At 40.1% G+C, this 20926-nt stretch overlaps 1 protein-coding gene across 1 annotated transcript in view; it reads right to left on the bottom strand.

Annotated features, from left to right (window-relative positions):
- Positions 1-20628, bottom strand: part of LOC103370874 (calcium-dependent secretion activator 2-like) — a gene marked incomplete at its 5' end in the record, with an annotated part of 106571 nt that extends 85943 nt beyond the window's left edge. Inside the window, 4 exons of the mRNA XM_008300046.1 lie at positions 2918-3054; positions 16935-17135; positions 19056-19164; positions 20562-20628. Of these exons, the coding sequence (XP_008298268.1) occupies positions 2918-3054; positions 16935-17135; positions 19056-19164; positions 20562-20628 (514 nt within the window). The remainder of the gene's footprint in view (positions 1-2917; positions 3055-16934; positions 17136-19055; positions 19165-20561) is intronic.
- Between the last annotated feature and the right edge of the window lie 298 nt (positions 20629-20926).

Below are 20926 nucleotides of genomic sequence, written 5' to 3' on the forward strand. Positions count from 1 at the left end.
TTGGTCAAACTGACCCCAAAGATAATATGACGGTTAAGAACATATACATATCCCACCTCTTTGACAGGTGCCATTTTAATGAAATAATCATTTTTTGCTCATTTTATCTGTCAGTGGTTTTAATGCTTTGGTTGATCTGTGTATGTCCACAGTACAAGTAGAAAGCTCACAATGAATTATTGTTATAGACCTCTATGACTTAGACAGCTGCCCATGGGAGTTATGCTTTACTAAAAAACAGACGAGAAAACTGAGTTCACAGAATTTTGAAAACACCATCAGTGTGGAGTCAATGCACATCAATACTGATAAAGTTAAAACGAACTGATTACGTGTTAAAACACAGACACAAACAAAGGTCAGTTCAAAGCAAGTTTCAACTCCCCAAGAGTAAGTTCAAGACAAATCTATACAATTGCAGGTTACTAGTCTAAACTGTTATGTAATACTGCTCAGCCAGTTAAAGTACAGTCTTCAGCCTGACAGTCTTGACTGATCTTGAAACACTGTTTCAAAGCAGTACTATGTTCTCACACAGTGCTGAGTAGAAAGTGGTGAGAAACCTTTAAAGGCACAGCTCTAAAAATGTGAGTGCTGAAGACCTGCTTGTCACTGTCTGAGTCCGAGCCTCCAGCTCCAGTGAATCACAGAAATGCAAATGATTGCATTGATCTTAGCCCAAAAAAAAAAAAAAAACAAGTCCTGAGCAACTTTACTTAGATGTAAATCCAATGTGTGGGATCACAACGCCACTGGACCAAACAAGCATCGACACAAGTGAATACAAACAGCTTGTGTGATGGCTTACACTAGCTGATTAATAAAATTTTGTTAAGATTGTAGTGAGGGTTAGAGAAGATAAAGGTTTCTAGGTGAACTCTTACTGCTACACAAACTTCAACCATGTCCAAGCACATACACGCTGTTCTGCTTTTGTTTTTTTAGGTCTTTTACTATCTCCACTTTCCTTGAATGGACTAAAATCAATTTGTTCACTTGAACAGTAGAAAATAAAAGCATTAAAGTAAATGTGCATCATATCTAGCCAGTTTAGGGGTTTGTGGTTTTTGCTTAGTTGCACACAACACAAAACCCCTCATTTTACACCCCCGCCCACACACTTATTTAGGCTGCTCCCCCTCCTTTCTCCTTCTCCTCCATTCAGTCGGCCCAGCAGTTGTCCATGAGGGTCATGTTCCTATTTGGAAAGTATTGATTAGAGCATTTAACCCCTCAATCAGTGTTAGAGAGCCCCCAGGCTTAAGACTGAAAGAGAGAGAGGGAGGGAGAGAGACAGGGAGAGAGAGAGAGAGAGAGAGAGAGAGAGAGAGAGAGAGAGAGAGCTTCTCTGTCTCCACCCCTTCAAACTGTTTTACTTTCTTTAAGAGTGTTTTTCTTATTCTCTATCTCCTCCTCTGAGCGTCAACAATTAGTTTTTCTAATTTGTCTATGTCAGCAGATGCTTTCATATAACCATGAAAGATTTCAAGACCCAAAGTTAACACATTAAAATGTCTCATTTTGTCTAACCAACAGTCCAAAACATTCAGTTGTCTCTCAAAGGAAAGGAAGAACCCAGCAAAGTTCCACATCTGAAAAGCTAGAATCATTACAACATTTGCCATTTTGGCTTTAAAGTGACCCTTTACATATTCAAGGCTTCTGTATGGGGACAAGTCTTATTCATCCTCATGCTTTCTGCCACCCTTTATTGAATGTCGCATTGCATGGTGCATTTATTAAAGAGGTTGTCGAATACCATGCGCTATGCCTAAACTGGATGTAGCTTTGTTGTGCTTCATTTCTGTTTCATCAAATTCCGCAGGTTCAGTACATACTAAATAACATCTTCTTCTGTTTTAGCTTTTCATCAGGTGAGATAAATACATCAGTTTTTGCTGGAATTTTTTCCAAACCTTAGTGATGGGGACACACAGACTTGTTGTATTTCAAAACTCTCCCAGGTGTCTCTGATCTATAAAGCCCAAGGTTGTGCTTTTTTGCCTCACGGTTGTTGAGCTGTTGTTGACTCAGTCTGGTGATGTTCTTTTCGGTGCAAATCCCCAAAAACAGCCAATGGTTGCAGAATAATCTTTTGTGAATTGACTAATAGATTAAGGTAATGAACTACAGCCACATACTGAGTTAATCTGACTGCATGAAACAAGACAGAAATCTGAAACAAAACAGTAAACTTCACCTCAGCATAAACTGTTTCACCACCTTTCATCTACAGAATATCATCTATAGAAACACTGGCTCAATTTCATCTTTTGTCAATCTTGTCTGACTCGAATTGTTACTTTTAAATGAGCCAAAACTCACTGGAAAGAGCAGGATTCTATTCAAAGTTTCATGATTTGTCTGATGAGTTTGTTGCTTTCATAAATTTTCTAATTGTGATGAAATAAACAAATATTAATTGTGCTTTGTGCAGTAAAGCGTTGCACAGTTGCACACAACATACAAGTATTTTCCCCACAAATCTTCAGGTCTACAGAACGTCAGCAAATAACACAAAAATCTATACAAAGCTAGCCTTTTGAGTAAAAAAAGAAAAAAAAAAAGATGTAAACAGGTAATATTTTTTCAAAGTCGTTAATTTACTGTTTATCTAAACTAATCCTTTCAGCTTCCACATAATAATCTGTTTAAAATCTACTGATACATTTTGCCCTCCAGACGCTCTTTCCTGCTGCACCAGAATGTGACGCAGCTTTTAGTTCTCTTTGATAATAATATAGAGGAACTAAGAAGTTTGTGTGAGCAGTGACAAAAGAACAGAGCATCACCGCCAACATCAGTCCCACCCACCTGTCTGACTGACAGCCGGCCTGACACCTGTGACGCGCTGCGGAGAATTGGTATTGGCATTTCTTGATGACAAAGTTAGGAGGGTGTGTTTGCATTAACGTACCAGGCAGGAGAAGGAGTCGTTCATGCGGTGCTGCAGAGTGTTTTTCTGCAAAATGGTGAACAGGGCCGCGTGATCAAAGCGACTTGGAGCTACAGAGATTAACTCCTCCACTCCCTGCCGCTGAGTTGGATCCAGACCTTAGCAGGAGAGGGAGAAAAAAGATTTGCACTTAGTTACACAACCACATCAATACAAATAATATTAGGATTAGATGACTAGATGTATACATTGAAAGCAAATATGATTCAAATCATTCATTTTAAACAGTACAGCTACAACTTAGTTGAGAAAACGAAGCCCCTGACGTTTACTTTCTGCCTCAATACATTAAGGACACATATTAATACCAATCATTATCATTAGATCTAAATGAGGAAAAAACATGAGCTGCAAAAATCATCCACACACAAAAAAAAACCCTCTTCAGGATGCATGCCTGTGAGCAGCAATATGGCAACCACGATGAAAGAAAGAAAAAATTAAGTTTGAATTAAGTCTGTTGAATTAGTTTTGTAGTTTCAAGCTGTGTCTAAATAATGCACAACATGAACTGTGTGAACAATACACTGCTGCTGCATTAGCAGGAGAGTCCTCATATGTGAGGATGTGCTACCTGGAACTAAAGTAGAGCTGAATTAGTCTTCATAGCAAGGTCACTATAGCAGGAAGGAGGGGTGGAAGTGTCATGAAGTACAATAAATAAACGACTGCACATCGCTTTTTTTTTTTTTTTTTGCATGGTCCTGTCAGTGCAACCACAGCTAAAGAGGTGATATATAAATGTGTTCGAATTCACAATCATTCACGCCTCTGCAGTGAACTGAAGTGTAAACACATACAGACTACATTGGCAGTGTCAGTTCTCAGTGCTGTGGTTAATGGTTCCCACCTCGGTTGGCTACAGATCCTCTGTGAAGCTGTCAGTACTCCCAGCTGACACAAAACACTCGCCAACATGGACGACATGTGAGGAAAACACTGGAAGTCGCTCAGAGTGGAAAAACCAGCCCAGAAGACAACAGCACATCACTGACGAAATGCAGCAAGAGATCAAGCTTCAAATCCACATGAACAGAGATTTGGATGTGGCTCTTTCTTACATTGTGAAAACGTAAAGCAGAAAATGTTTGGCAGTATTATATTAAAGGTTACGTAATAGTCAACCAGAGATCTGTTCGTCTCCTGAAAGGCCACATGTTGAAAGACTACATCAGTGTTAAAAATGTTGTCATCATTAGGTCACGAGATGACAAATGTTAAAAGAAATGGTTTAGAAATCGTATGGCTGTATTTTAAAAAACGACAGCAGAGAACTGACAGGAAAGGAAGGAGAGATGTGGGGAATGACGATCGGCAGCTCATAGTTGGCCAAAACAGAAATGTTAAATCCCTCTCTTTATTTGGAAACCCAGTGGTCCCTACCACAAACAGAATATAAAAGATGGACGACCATGACATCACCCACTGGTTTGTGGACTTCTGTTTTCAACCATCAGGTAGCTTTTAGCATGTTAGCCTAGAAACCGGACATGTGAGTCATGGATATGACTGAAGAACTTGCGGATATTATAGATGGTCAAAAAAAAAAAAAAAAAAAAAAAAACACACCAAAACATACCATCCATGATCACACAAGTTACCAAAAAAAAAGAAAAAAAAAAAAAATTGAAAAGGGTGGAAACGACCGTAAACGAACAAAAAAAAAGTACAAAAAGGTTAAAGGAGAAAAAAGATGAAACAAAACACCACAAACCACCAGACTCCACTACACTTCGACACAGTTGGAAAACCAAAGGAAACAAAACCAGTCGCCTCCCAGAAACAATCAAAAACAAAGGCACTTGTGGCAGATTTTATTTTAAGTCCCAAAGGGTCTGTTCATCATGTACTGTCTATAGTTCCTCCTGAATATGTAAATATTTAGCTCATAAATAGAGTTGATAATTTTTGGCCAAGCAGTTAAAAAAAAAAAAAAAAAAGTGATTCAAACAGGAGAAAATTGTGCTTAATAAAGGGACTATTTTTAGCAGTGAACTCATACATGTTCAGTATAGTCTGATGTATTTACAGAGTCACACAGTGGCTTTATAGTCTGTACAGCAAACACCCACTGTCTGTAGACCCTCAATACAGATAAGGAAAAAGTCAAAAAGAAAATATCGCTGAACTGCAAAAAAAAAAAAAAAAAAGAAGAAATTTCAGAAGTGCAACGAAACAGAATTCACTCCTTCAGGATGCTATAGATACAAAGAAAAATATGTGTACAGAAAAGCCACATAGCAAATTGTCAATATAATCAACTGAGACAACAAAATCATTGATGGTAAACATAAGATCTAAAAAAAAGTCATGGAACTTCCATATTTGATGCTCTAATAGGCATTCATGGCAGCAGGTCAGTGTTTGTGGGACTGTGTCAAATCAAACTGTAAAAATGGAGCATTAACAAATGTCAGGGCCTGAACACTTGTACAATACCAATTAGAGGAATAGATTCATTGTTGGTTTGGGTCCGCACACGATGATTTGTTAAGTATAAGAGAAAAAAACATCAGCTGACTTTCACCTTAAGCAAAATTGCAATGAATAGTAATTAAGTATTTTTGCACAGCAGCACTGATACTTTGAACTTCTCGTTCAGCTCGGACATGCAGCGCCTGAAGTAACAGACAACAAACAAGGCTTCGGGGTCAGCGACGCAAGAATCAACAGAACACAGGAAAAATAAAAGAAGCCGAAGAGGCACAGGGTGTCCCGGCCTGAGCAAACCTGGGTTCATTTCCAGTCCTTTCAGGCCTTCCTGTTAATGGCTCCACCAAATGAAAAGCCTAACACTCTCCACTCTGCCTTCATTGTGGGAGTACATTTCGGGATGGGAAGTTTCTGAGCGTGACACATGGCCCCACAAAAGACCACGGCTTGCCGAAGAATGTCAGCGCTGTTTCCACGCCTGCGACGCCCGCGGCCTCACGCCCGAGACAAGCATTAGTGATCGCTTTTTATTAACGCTGCCATTTTGTTTTTGTGTGGATGCAGAGAAGCCCGCGAGGACTCTCATACATTTGTGTTTTCCCTCCTCCTCCCTCCTTCCTTTGTCGCTTTTGTCCGAAAGAGAAAAAAAAGACAGCAAAAGTGAAATCTCCACAATCAACTCCCAATCGACGCTCCTCTGCTTTTCTTCCCATCTTCTTTTCTTCTGACTCTCCCACTTTTCTGTCTCTGGCTGCCCTTTGGCTCCCGTGGCCTGCTTTCCCTCTGTCTAATTCCGATGTAGGTCATTTTACATTCGTTACCTCCAAAACACGGGATTGTCCTTAATGTAATTTAGTGAAAAGACAGGGAGCGAAGGAGGCGACTCTAAAGAAAACGAGACAAAGAGATATAGATTAGTGCTGATAATAAGAGGAGGGGGGGGAGGGGAAGTATTGATTGGGGGACAAACAGCGGAGGAGTGATGTTGATCCGTGTCAAGTCCAACTTTCAGCTATTATCTGCAGGGTGTGTGAGTGGGGGGAGGTGTGTGTGTGCGAATGAGTGTGTGTGGCAGAAAATATGGATGGATGTCGCTGCTCCTGGCACAGATGGTGCTTTTTGGTCCAGGCTGTCTGCAGGTTTGTTCTGTTCTCTGTGTTTTTTGGAACAGTTTCTCATCAGTGTGAAGCCTGACATGCAAACTACCACGGTTCTAATAAAGAAGTTACAGTTAGCCCCAAATTATTTATACCTATGCCAGAAATTGATTCAGTAAATTATTTGACCAATAGGTTGCTTAGGGCTGTAAATATAGCATATAACACACTTAACCAAGTGACAAAGAGCAATAAGATATTATTTTACAGATCACAGGTAGAAGTTTTAACTATTTTTATTTATGTATTTGAATTAATTTCACCCATACCCTCTGTCAGTAGTCACTGACACTGTCTTTATTTGCCACCACAGCCCTAATATCATTGCAAAAACCTTTCAACACTCCTCTTTGTGACGATCTTGTGATCTTGAGGTTGGAAGGCTTTCTTGCTATAACGCTGGTCTTCTGTTCCCTCCACAGGTTCTCGATGGGACTCAGGTCTGAACTCTACCTGGGTCGCTCCACCTGCCAACATATTTTCTGTGAACCATTCCTTAACAACTTTGGCTGTTGGTCAAGTTTTTTCTGCAGACAGTCTGATGTTTTCCTCTACAATCTTAATGTTGTCCTATTTTCATTTGATGCCATTTACTTTGATGAATTCGCATCAGCTGAAGAACATCCCCAAGCACTACATTCCCACCACCATGCCTAATCGACAGGGTGGTGTTCTTGTCGTTGAATGCATCTCCATTCTTTTGCAAAAAGAAAATTCCATTTTCATCTTATTAACTCTGTTTTTAGCTTATCAGACTGCAAAATTGATGATGAAAAACTTTCTTCTTTATCCAGGTGAGTCTTTAGTGTCTTCCTTGTTCAGAGATGCTGGAACCAGAACTGCTGAGACTCATTAGGGTGGTTCTAATCCTTTCTTTTTGGCCTCTACAATTGTTGTCAGTGCAGGGGTCACTTTGAGAGTTAGAATTATCGCGCTGAAAGTGTCAACTTGGTGATTTTTCACACTGGGAAAACTCATTTTACCTTGTGTGCAGACATGACTCTATAGCCTTTCTCCATCTCGTGAGCATCCACAATGTGCAGCTCTCTCTCAGTGATGGACCCTAACAGCAGATCACTAAGCAGCTATCCAGTAACTGACCCACTGCATCAGCTGTTCTATATTGACTGTCCTTCAGAATGCCACAGAAATGACATTTTCTCAAAAGTTTGGAACAATTTCAGGAAATCTAAAAAAATCAGACATGCCATTTTATTAAACATGTAAAAAATACACTGCTGTAGTTTATCATTAACATGTCCAACACATGTCATAACAACTTCGATAACTTCCTTATGTTATTTCCAGCAAGAAAAACCTATTGGTCAAATAGAAATTCACTATAAATAAAGACATGGCAAGGTTGTGAATGATTTAGGGCCTAACTATAGGCAAAAATGTGCAACCACTCTAAATGTTAGAAGTAGTTTCTCTAAAGCAACAATAAGGTTAACATTGGATTACATGCTGCATTTTTTCCTGGCAATCCCTGCAGTTACATATTACAAATAAAACTTTTTAAGGCTTTTTTTTTTTTTAAGTCTTCACAGTAATGAAAGTAATGCAGTGCCCCTTTACCAGGACCAGTCTTTATCTGTCGTTTAAACACAACCATTTATTTAAAGGTTCACCAAACAGGGCACGTTTATTCAAGAGTCTGCCTAGTACTAATATGACAGCGTCAAACCAATGTTATACTGGTTTAACGCTGCTTGTTCCATCACATTTGGTAGAGCTGAAGATTTTTTTTTTTTTTTACAACAGGTTCAATAACATCATGGTGCACTGAGCTTTTGTTATAAGTCTGTTATTTATCTTTTGATTTATTTTGGAGAAGTAAAAATGCTGGTTTTTAGCTGGAGTTTATCATACCTCACCCTGACCTGAAGAAGGTGACCTATTGTATCTGAAAAATCTGAGTGTCTCTTAGCCATAGAGCCTGAAGGTTGTTCATTTTGGCTTTGACTTGCAGTTTTGGAGTTATTGTCTGAAGGTAGGCACATTTTTTTTAAAGTGGAAAGTTATAAAAAAGAATCCCTTTGGCTTAAAGGATTCATTTTAAAACGAGAGAAATTGGATATTTGTAGCACCTTTGTCAAATGAATTTAAAGACTTCATAGTCATTTTTAAGGGCTGTTGAGGTCATGCAATAGGTGCCCCAGTCAGGGTTTGATTGTCAAACTGCTGTTCCCAAATCAACATTTTTGCTCAAACGTTTAAATAATCCTAAATCAGAATATACACAATGTATGATTTTATCAGCTGACAGAACTGAGTTAGTTGTAAATTCTTGTTTCATCATGTGTTTAATGTGTTGTCACAGATTCTCACATAGCTCTCTGTCTGGCTGAAACGTCACTATTGCTTATGTAGGACCTCCGCTGTTCTGAACAGTCTGGATCAGCTTAGAATCAAATCAGCGTTGTAATTCGCCAAACAATCATGATGTGTGTGTCAGTGTCATTGTGAGTGTTGGTAAGTATTACTGGAAAAAAAAAAAGTGAGCTTTTAGACCCCCACAGCTGCTTCTTCATCTCTGCTGCAGGCTGATGGTCCCACGCTCAAATAAGACAAACTCAACTGTCAGAACTCGAGCTGCATTACAAATAAACAAAAGACCTGTCATCATGCTGGAACCGGCCTTCTTGACTGAGATCCGTGTCGTACCGAAAAGTAATTTTCAACACGTGGGCATTGTCTATATCTTGGTATCATACTCACAACATCTATGAGGATGTTTGAGTGTTGAGGATTGTGTGTGTGGTTGTGTGTGATGAGGTGGGAGGGAGGGGGGGTAGTTTTCTGCACTCGATCTCTCCATATCCATCTGGTCTGGGCTCCGCTGATATTGTCACGGCAACAGTCACATCTATGTGACATCCTGCTCTGAGAGGTGGCGGCGGCCGCTGATGGCAGGTTATTGACGCACACGAAGAGGAGGAGGACGGAGAGCGTTTCAGTTTCAGGTGCACAAGGCTGAGAGATGTGACATGATCTGCCTGTCGGAGCGGAGCAGTGCTGATGATGTCAGTGCAAGCCCAGATGAAGATGCAGACGGACAAGTCCATCAGTCTCCGTCTGGCTGAGCGAAGCTTCTCGCCATACAGAGCTCAGACAGACAAATTTAACTCAGAGAAAAGTTTAAAAGGAGCACACGAACGCATCCTCAGCTGTATTTGAGGGAGCCGCTGAAGGCCTGAGAGGTTAAAACGAATGGACAGCTTGGACGTCTCTCCTCAGGATCATCCTCGCTGTCAAACTGACCACCTGCTTTTCCAAATACACAAATGACAGGTATAAACATCTCTGAAAACACCTTCAGGAGTCAGTCTGGACCACCAACAGCCCCGTCTGTTCATACTCAGGACGGAAGTCATTGCCTATGTGATAAAAGTGGACTTCACGTCAAAGGTCGCAGCCAAACATGCCCACAGCCTCTGATGATTTCCACTTGTTTGAATGCTAGTTCATTTCATTATTCATCCATTTTAAATGATGCCTGCTAGAGTTTCTTTAGCACATTTGCACTTTACTGTCCTTTTCTATAGAGTTTTCCCTTTGAAATCGAGAACGTCATGAAGGCCAGCTGCTTAAATCTGCTCACAAAGAAACAAAACTTTCCCTACATCAAGCAAACCTAAGTACACCAAGTTGAAGGTTTGGTTTTGCTGTATGGAATCAAATGTGGTTTTTTTTCTTCTTAGTAATTTGCAGCTTCACACCTTATTTCTCCAACTGCGCTTCCCAACTTTTGAACTAGTGTCATCTAAACTTTTCACCAAATACAGAATGTACAGAGCACCAAATAACTATATTTTTATGTGTTTTTATTAGAAAAAGAAATAACCAAAGACAAATCAGTATATCTGTCTGAGAAAATTCTTTTGACCACTAATGTTCCCAAAGTCTCACTGGTGTTCCTGATGGCCTTGAGGTGCGAAGCAAAACCTGAAGCTTTAGAGCACCAGTACAGACATGCATCTACCATGTACTTTGCTCTAATTGAATTTCACAAGCATGGATTTCACTTTTCAAGTGCAGCTGACGTACCTGTAGGCGTGGAAAATCTGTGGGTTTGTATGGTAAGTATAAGAAGATGGCAATCGTTTACATTAAATACACATCCACACAAATTAAAGAGAAACTTAACAGCAGGGTGAAAAGCAGTGTTGTATTTTTTTTCTGAGGAGAAGATTGACACAGTATCTCAGGGTACGCTCATGTTCAGTTCTTCCAGAATGTTTAACTGCTGCTACACCGATTATAAGCGTGACCTAAAATGGCCACTGTACATAGAATAAGTGTATCTCAATCAAGCCTCTAGGAACAGCAATGGGCTGTGCAGAAATGTTGGCATAGTGGCCAAACGTACACAACAAGTAACAACATTTTGTGACACACAGAGATGAGTTATTAGGGTTTAAATGAATGACAAAGATTTCTGTAATGCATGCTTGTCCATGGGCTCAACCGAAAGGGATGTCAATGTGCACGGTCTATGGCAGGGGTCTCGAACTCCGATCCTCGAGGGCCGCAATCATGGAAGTTTTAGATGTTTCCTTCTTCCAACACACCTGATTCAAATGATCAGCTCAGCATCAAGCTCTGCAGAAGCCTGATAACGATCCTGATCATTCGAATCAGGTGTGTTGGAAGAAGGAAACATCTAAAACTTGCAGGATTGCGGCCCTTGAGGACCGGAGTTCGAGACCCCTGGTCTATGGGCTCAAAATTGCAGAAGCATGAAGAACATTGAGATACCTCATGGAGAATGCCCAAAAAACTCATGCAAACGAATGAGGCACCATCTTGTTACCCAGTATCCAGTTCCTCCTAATATATCCATGGTCCCACTACCCACACTGTAAGGACCAGTGTGTATGATTTACGGGAATCAGAAAATAGTAATCACATTGTGTTTTTATTAGTTTATCAGCATCTGTCACAGTGACTCCATCGTATCTACAGAGGAAGTGGCTTCTCTTCCACCAATGGAACCCACCATGTTGCACTAACATGTTTCTACAGTAGCCCGAAGAGGACAAACTAAAACACTGGTTCCACAGAAGGCCTTTTGCATTTATTTGAAGCACAGTCATCATAAGCTGCCATAATTAAATGGGGTCCAGACATGAAAAAGAATATTCACGCTGAATAAAACATTTCAAAAAGTTCAGCTTCTTTATATCAGTTATTAAGTATGGTTCTACAACCAGCCTATCTGAGCACAGCTGTAAACAGCCGTACTGCTGGCCACAACAGACAATGGTAAACTGCAGGACACGCTTAGGTATGAACATAAAGTCGTGTTAGGAAGTGTGGGTTAAAGGTGGAGTCACTGATTCTATAGAAATATATTATTTAGCTAGCTACCACTTTTAGATAGTTGGCATGTGCTCCTACTGCCCGCTCCATCTCCCTTTCCCTGAGTCCTGGAAATGCACGCCTCAAAGTAGAAACCCAGTGTAGCAAAGTCAGGGGTCATATGTGTGATGACAAAAGTTCGAAAACCTGTGATTACTGCAACAAAACTGAGAACAACTGTGATTTCAAATCAGTATAACTTCTGTAAACAGCAGAACGTTCTCAGTTTACAACCTATGGACTATGTCTAACCGCATGTCTGCACCATGGCTCCACAGGGAACACAAATCGCTTGAGGAAAGAAAAATCGGATTGTGGACCTTGAAAAAGATGGAACAGGACACAAGAACATTCTGATCAACCAAATATCACTGGACAATTACAGCAGTAAGCAGAAGGTATAGAACAAGTCATAGTACCACTGATCAGCGCTGACCATCCTCCTGAACTGAAACCGCCGACAGTGCACTCCGTTCACAATTTACAATAATTAATGCAAATCTTTCACAGCTCAAACAGGACAGTGCATAATGCAAACCTCTATGGATGTTATGCAAAAAACAGACAAAAAAGCAACAACAACAACAACAAAACCTGATATAAAAAGAAGCCTGATGAGCATATTCTTTGGTTCGATGAACCGACATAAACGCGTAGGGCTCAGATGGGGTATGGCGTATTTAGTGTATATGTGGCCAGGATTGCCAAAATGAATGCATAGTCCTGACAGTGAAGCACAAAGGGGGGAAGGGTGATGATATGGGGCTGTGGGAGTGCTGTTGAAATACCAAAATATTGGCTGACAAGATGACTCCCAGTCTGCAGAAGCTTGGCAGAAGTGAAATATTCTAACAAGATAATGATCCAAAGCACACTGCCAAAATCACACAAGAGTTCCTACAAAAAACAAACAAAAAAAAGGTGAACTATGACCTGGCTAAGTTTATTGCCTGAGTTGGATCCAAGGTATTTAAAGACAGCAACACAACCTTTCCATCAATGCTGAAAAAGAAAAGTCTGAAGAATGGCAGAACATCTCTTAAGCAGCTTAAGCCAGTTGCATCAGGTTCCTTCTTTGGGGCCTGTATTTTACACAAAGCAAATCTTAACTTTTAGTTTAGAATTTTACACGAGAGCAAATAGTGTTCTACTTAGAAGTAGTACAAATGCTGTGATGCTGTTGTGAATCTTTTGATACTTATGTGATATTGCATGGGAGTGCATTCACTTCTGTGGCATACGAAGAACAAAATAGCTCTCTTCTGTAAATACAACTGTACTTCAGTGTGAGAACATTGTTGGATATCAGCTGGTAAACAAAAGCACTAGCTGATCCCTGAAAAGAGAAAGTGAGGATTTACAGAGAAGGATCCATTCAGCAGAGTGACAACAATAACCATCAGCAGCCCGGTATGTGTGAGCCCCTGACATGACTTCCACGTGTAAACAGTTTCATTATTAGCCTTCACACGCAGGTCGATACAATCTGATACTGCTGCCTGCTCAGCTCCAAAGACATGGAGCTGAAAACAGTCCTGAGCTGGAGACAAACAAAAGGAAGATGTTGTGGCTCGGCTCTCATTGTCTCACCTGTTTGCTCAGAACTGTTAACCTTCAAACAAAGAATAAAAATGTCCCGTCTGTGCAAGAAAACACAGCTATTTCCACAAAGTCAAGGCAGGAGAAGTATGATTTTATTAATGGTAATAACTTGTCTATGTGTGCCCGTGTGTGTTTGTGTAAGTGGTCATCAATGTGTACACATACAGTTATTAGTGTTATTTAGCCTCTGCGTTTCATTTTCATAAAAACACGCCAGGGCCAGCGGAGACAAAAATGCAGGTTCCCAGCCACGATCGTTATTAAAGCGAGAATGACTTCCTGTCAAGCCTATTACCGACACACACACACACGCGCACACACACACACACACACACACACGCACACAGAGCAGCACTTAGCACCCAGTTAAGAGCTATTTCAGGGACACCTTCTATTTCCTATTGCAAACAGTGTGTCAGCACCTCTCGCCATTGATGCTTCAATCTGTTCCATTAAACGCTAACGAGCGGCTGTGAGAACGGACCGTTGTCACACTAAATTACACAAATACAGCCATAATCAGCTCTTAGTATGAGACTCTTCATTTCACAATGCTCTGCCTGGGAGGAGGCTAGAATGTGGACAACGTCTTATACATGCACATAATGAATGAAATGATTTGTAGATCAAAGGGAGGAAGTGTACAAAAAAGAAATAATAGGACGTGTATGTGTGCAATCAAAGCAAAAATACATTCCGCAGAACAAGTGCGGAGGGAAGAAAGGGAAATGGAAAAGAATGAAGGAAATACAAAAACACAAGAAAAAAAGGAGCTTTGAAACACACAGTGTATGGTCAGAGGGGAAAACTTAAAGGCACAATGTTACGTTGTTTGGCTTTGCACACCACAAATTTTATATACATAAACATTTCACCTTTCAAATGGGCAAAAGGATGAAAAGAAAGGATTGAAGACGAGGAAAAGACTGAACAAGGGAAGCAAATTACCCATCAGAGGAAGAAAAGGGAAAAGAAGAGGAGAAGGAAGAATATAAATAAAAGCGTAGAGTTGGAAAATATCAGAAAGAATCAGACAGAAGCAAGTGAGAGATGGAGGTGGTATGGGAAATAAGTCACTGACTGAAAAGGGAGGAATGAATGGGAAAAGCATGATTGGGACAAAAAAGGACAAAAGAAAAAAAAAATGGAAGAAATATGGGAATGTAAAATAAGGACTGCACTTGAAATCCCATATTTTTTCATTTTACTGAAAATATGTATGTACGGCAGCTGCCCTAACTAAGTGCATACTCTTTCATGCAGGATGTGAATATAATATGAATTGGGAGTACTACTAATACTGTGTCTTAAACTTTCTGTCACAGTCTGTAATGTGCAATGAGCTGGCATATGTGCTGCTGCCAGCACAGGCTTATTTATACTAACATAAGACACCGTGACGTATGTAATGTAACTGTGCAGAGGACAGTGGGTCAGAATGGTCTGAAAAAAACATGCTGGTTCACATGCTGCAAAATCTGACCACATGACATTCAAACATACTAAACTACATCTTTTTCTGGCACACTGTATATTATGGCAGTATGATATTAAATAAACCTCAAATGTATAAAGGATAGGGAGAATAAGAAGACAGAACTAAAAGTAGGAAGATGTACAGATGTGTCATGTGAGGAAGGAAAACAGAGGAAGAATGGATGAGAAAATGAGAAAGCAGCAAGAATAATGGATGCAGGCGTGGCATGTATTGAAGAAGGAAGAGGCTTTGCACCTTCATCCCATTTTGTCATTTCTACTTCCCATCCTTCCCTTGTGTGTGTTTTCTCTCTCTCACAGTAGTATGAGTTGTACACTGTCAAACTGTTTCGATCTGACTCCTGCTGTGTGTGTGTGTGTGTTTGTGTGTGTGTGTGTGTGTGTGCGTACTACACCAAAGAAACAGAATACTAACTTTGGTATGAGATCTTGCTATCTGCCTGGTTTTCTTTTAGAAAAACACAGCTCACACCGTGTGTATTTGAAAGAAGGGAACTAAACAGGAAATGTGGAGAGGGGAGTAAAAGCAGAGCGAAAGTGAAAAGAAAGGAAAATGATTCCAAATTGGCATCAGTCAATGTCTTCAGGTCAAAGCTTTGAGGTGTGTTTAGGCTCATTATCTGCTGCAGTATGAATCCTTCTCCACAAAGATGCAAACCAGAGGGTTGAGCATGTCCCAGCACCTCCTGAGAAGTGGTTTAGAGATCTACTTGTTCTCTAAGATGAAGCTGCTTTTCTATCTCTCAGCAAAAACAGACTGATGTCCTGATGTTCTGATGGTGTGTGCAGACTGCTCACTCAGTCTGCCTGATCCTGCTTTGGACACAACCGATCCCATTGCAACAAAGTATTTTAGAGCTCTATGCACTTAAAACCTCAGAAACTCCTTGGAAACCTTCAGTCTAGCCACGATCTGACAATGAGAAAGACATCATGTTAAGATGCTCTGTTCAAGAATTTCTTGACAGTCCTTAGCCTTCATGGCTGTCTTGACTGTATGGAGTTGTTCAGGTGGTCCGGAGGAAAAAAGTAGCGGCGCATCTTGACAATTGCATCACAGCTTCATCGCCGATTCTGTCACTGTGTTTGAAATCATCTGTCCAGAGAATGAGCTGGAATTGACCAAACATTTCGTGACTGGCTCTGACTTCCTTTTTCAAAGTGTCAATGTTGTTCAAGGATTTCAAATATTTTCAAGCAGCATTGTACGATCAAAAAGCAGCAGAAATTATCCATATGAGACACCACAATATGAGTACTAACCGCACTTCTACAAAGCACGATTATATAAACTCAATCTTCTCCTCTTATTTGGAGACATTTTAAAAGCCCGAATTTCAAAAAGCATGCTTCAGGTCAAACCTCTACACAGGAACCCAGGGTGTAGGCACAAGCTGCCAGTATTGAGTGTACTTTCATTCTGTGTAGAACTTTAATAAATGTCAAGGATTTCACTTTTTAAGCTCCTTTGATTGAAACAGCGTGAAGAGCATCCATCCTGCAAGATCCTGCAGAGCCAGTCATCTTGGCACGTTATTTCCTGGTTGAAGATTTTTACAGTATCCGTCAGCATTTGAGCTTTTTCGATGTAATAACGTCTCAAACTCTATAAATGTTGTGTGACAATCGCCATGATAATTGGAAGAACAATGTCACACACAAACGAGGAAATTACTATTCTTCGTTGACGTATAACATCAGGTCTATTATTGTGTTTCCTTTATTTAACCAAGTCAATTATTAACTTTTAAAGCACAAGCGGCAGGCTAATTAGTCTTCAGTGTCTTCAGCCACCATTCCAGCACACAAACTTGACCTCGCTTACTTTACGACAAGATTTTTCTCAGCTGCTGTTTTGCATTTCCCTTTCAGGTTTTATGTTTCAATAAATCATCACAACAAACACAAAGAGAATCAGAACCTACTGATGGGGGATGCTGGTTTCTGGCTTCCTCCTCTGCAGTTTGTGGTTTTGTTCTGCAGCGGTGGGACTGGTTTGTAGGACTGTCCAGTGGCTCGGTACATGGCCTGGACCCACAGCACCCGGTCCTGCTCGTCGTCGCAGGCGAACATCACCAGGTCGCCTTCTTTCACTGCGTTAAAAAACACTCGACCACCCTGCAGGCCTGAGGAGGAGGAGGAGGAAAAAGAGTAAAGCCAAAATTAGCCAGAACAGTGAACAAATAATTGTGCCTGGAGCTTCCATGAAGTTCTTTCGATGTCTACACCTTTCTTGTTGTTGCTTTGTTTTAGTTGCTGTCATCAACTGAAGGAAATCTTGGCCGACTAAAATGACACCTACCCATCAACCAATCAAATGGCGGTGGGGGAAGAACATTCTTCATGTTAAGATTGTCTTGTATTAAATTATTTTAACCTCATTATTTAAATCAGTATTTCCATTGTGATATCATTTTTCCTTCTTGAAGAGAGAGGAGGCTTCACATCCAGCTCGGCCTGGGTGTCGCTTTAACAACTGGCGGAGTTTAGAGCCGTGGAGCTATCGATGGATAAGCCTGCTGTTCTATTAGACAAAAGGCATAAACATGTTCATATGCAACATATTCACAATTAAAGACTCAAGCTTCTAATGTGAAAGCTGGCAAAGTTAGCCTACTTTATCTCGATGATAAGCTCTGTTAGTTATTGAGCTGTGATATACAAACACTGTTTGCAAAGTGTACACTCGATTTTTTTGGCCAGCTCTACACAAGGTGCAGTCACATCGACGATTTATTCGACCCGGTGTCAGTTAGTTTGGAGCCGACCCAAGTAAAACACTAAAGTTAAACAAGTGAGACCTTGCAGCTTCCATTAGATTAAAGTTGTGATAATAGAGGGGTAGTCTGTTCCTCCTACCACTTAAAACTATGGATTCATCCTGGAAGTTGTGGAAAATATAATTAAGTCTATAACCATTTAAGCCATGTGTTCAGATATGTTTCATATGCACGCGAAACATTTCAATCACATTTGCTTACATATGATCAGAACATTGAAAGAAGCATCACAATAATGACACTTTTCTTCCTATTAAAGTAGTACTGGTAATTGTGTGACCAATGACAAAACGACCAGCTGAACGGTCAACCAGGAGACAACAGCTCGAGTATTAACATTGCTGATGATTTGGGGCGTGTCATGTGTGGTGAGTATTTTCAATATATTAGTTTTACTCTTAATTAGTGATATAAATGAATGAGCAGCTTCCTCGCAGTCCTCCATTATTTCCTCTGGGGTTACCGTACATAACCAACATTGTGTCACTTTGTCTGGTCAGCTGATTAATCAGAGCAGACTGGGATTCTTGGGAGGGGGGCATTGAGGAGGCTTTTGGACTGAAGAGGTGCTGTAGGAATGTATGTGTATGATCCCAAAAAACGTGTTATTAGAACATTAAAGCACCTCAAAAATAAAACCTGCAAAGGAGCATAATGCAGGCTCTTAAGTGTTGTTTTTATTTAATATTCAGTTATTATATTAGCAGTGGTAAACCAATGCCATCAAGTGCAGCTGTAGTTGTTGTTTTGTATGCTAACAACATAATCAGTGTTTCATAAGTGCAAATTACAAGGGTTTTAATGTCTAATTTCCAGTGTTGTATTGGATGCAAAATTTGTACTAGAATATTGACAGTTAACCTCAGGAACATGTTTAGGGGCACTGATTTACAGAAGGTACTAGAACAGGGGCTAGCCAGGACCAGACATCTGAACTGTGGCAGTGACTTGATGAATTGTGGAGGACGATCTTACAGCTGTTACAGACCAACTGTAAAGTCAATGAATTTGTACGAGTGGGGACATTTGGATAGAGGCACCGAGGCCTAAAACAGGACTGGCAATAAAATGATGATTGTATTTGTACTTGTACTTTATCAATACAGTCAGAAATTTGTTCAAATAAGTGTTTTATAGTTTCATTTAAATGCATCAGATTCAAACTGCCACAAAACAAACAGCAAAAGTTGTTAAGTTCAATTCAATGAACAAATAAGAAGTCATCCTCAGATGTATGTTGTGTGCATGTATGTTGCAGGCGTGTACCTGGCTGAGGGTCGCAGTAATCCACCGTGTAGCCTTCCAGTTGCATCAGCTCCTGAGGCTCAGCCTTCTTCTCTCTGTAGCTGCACATGGCAAATGTGTACTGGCTTACCTGCAGGACAAAGGCGACACACATTGAAGACACTGAAGCTCCTTAAATTTCCAGTGCATTTTTTCCCCACAGAGATTTTAAACTAATGCAGTCGGTTCAGCCTGAGACAGTGACTTATCCTGACATATGCTAAATAAAAGTGCACAGCCTGTTCTGATGCATTTATATCTCATTTCTATGCTTTGTCCAGCTGAGCCTTTGGTACTTAAGGCCAAAAGCAGATGGAAGAAAACCTTCCAGTACGAAGAACCATCAGCATAGTTTCACCAGCATTTGCTCAAAATACATCATTATATGTTTTTTTAATTTCTTTCAGTTTAACTGCAGCAAACTCATATCAGCTTTGAACACATAAAGAAACAGAATTCCTTCTAAAAACACAACAATCCTTATCCTGATCCAGTCTTAACTTTACCTCCAGCACAACTGTGCAACATGGACAACTGAGGGCATTACTCCGCTGCTGAGGCAGCTCCCACTCTGCTGGACAGCAGCATTAATGACCTCCAACACTGATGTTGGATGAGAAGATCTGGTTCACATTCTTCTCCACCAAAGTGGGAATATGGACATTAGAAAGAACTTTTCTAAATGAACTGCACCATTAAAAAACAAAAACATTGTCAAGCACTTGGTTCAGCCATAAATAAACAGATGATATTCAGTGCAGAGATTCTATCTTTTCACGCCTTTACAGAACTTTTTCTAACAAAATTGTCACAAAGAGCAGTGAACAGAGTTTAAGCTCACAAAAGACCATTTAATTTAAATGTGCATTCTTGCCCTACAAAGATCCAGGGCGATCAGTAAGTGCTCAGAGAGTAAATGACAACTCAGGTAAAAAAAGGTGTCAAAGAATATTGCAGAAACTAAAACACTATTAACTGTGTGTCAGTAGGACTCTAGGGCTCAGACGAGGGCTTGAAAAAATAAGTTTCAAGTACAGCGGCTACTGTGATGTTCTTTAATAACCTATTAATAACATTGTATTTTTTTCCCCCTAATTCCTTTCTCTTGTGTAGCCCTTCCATTTAAGTGTTTCAAATAAAAATTAAAAAAAGAATAAAAGAAAGAAACAAAAAGAAAAGAAAAAAGGGAAATGAGAGTTTATGAAAGAGAACTGCCTCAGTATGAGGACGTGTTCGTATGAAGGCCTGAGGACTGATGCAAAGCATTTTACAGACAGAAAAGCTTCTTATTTTCACTGCTGCTGGATTTGAGGAAAACTATGTCTGAATCAGAACCTGGAATAAATGTGGATCAGCAATTTATTCATGGCAGTCATTTGCTGTTGATGTGCTTCAGCTTTGACTTTCAGTCTCCAGCAGCTCTCTGATCATAAGACACAAGATCCACATCAGATCAATACAAGTCATCTGATCTCACTAGGTTTGTACCTGAACAAGAACAAAATATCTTTTTTTCCACCGTTTCCAGACTCTCTGTCCCACAGCATACAGGTACCTGAAACACAAACAAAAACATAACATCAACATAAAGGAAACTATAGAAACTCCTGCCTGAATTATATTTGATTTCACAGGTGTAAAGTCTGAAACCACCAGAATTAATCAGGTGTGAAATGCGTTTCACATTTAATATATATGACAAATGAATGGCGTGTCTAATCGTTCAGATTAAAAGCAAACATATGTATCTCATATTGAACACCACAACAATTAGACACGTCATCAGTGTCAACGTTTGAAACAGCGACACGTTTTCAGATTATATGATCTTCACCAGCAGAATGAATTTGGCT

Source organism: Stegastes partitus, unplaced genomic scaffold (genome assembly GCF_000690725.1).
Source record: "Stegastes partitus isolate 25-593 unplaced genomic scaffold, Stegastes_partitus-1.0.2 Scaffold1493, whole genome shotgun sequence".
Classification (NCBI taxonomy): domain Eukaryota; kingdom Metazoa; phylum Chordata; class Actinopteri; family Pomacentridae; genus Stegastes; species Stegastes partitus.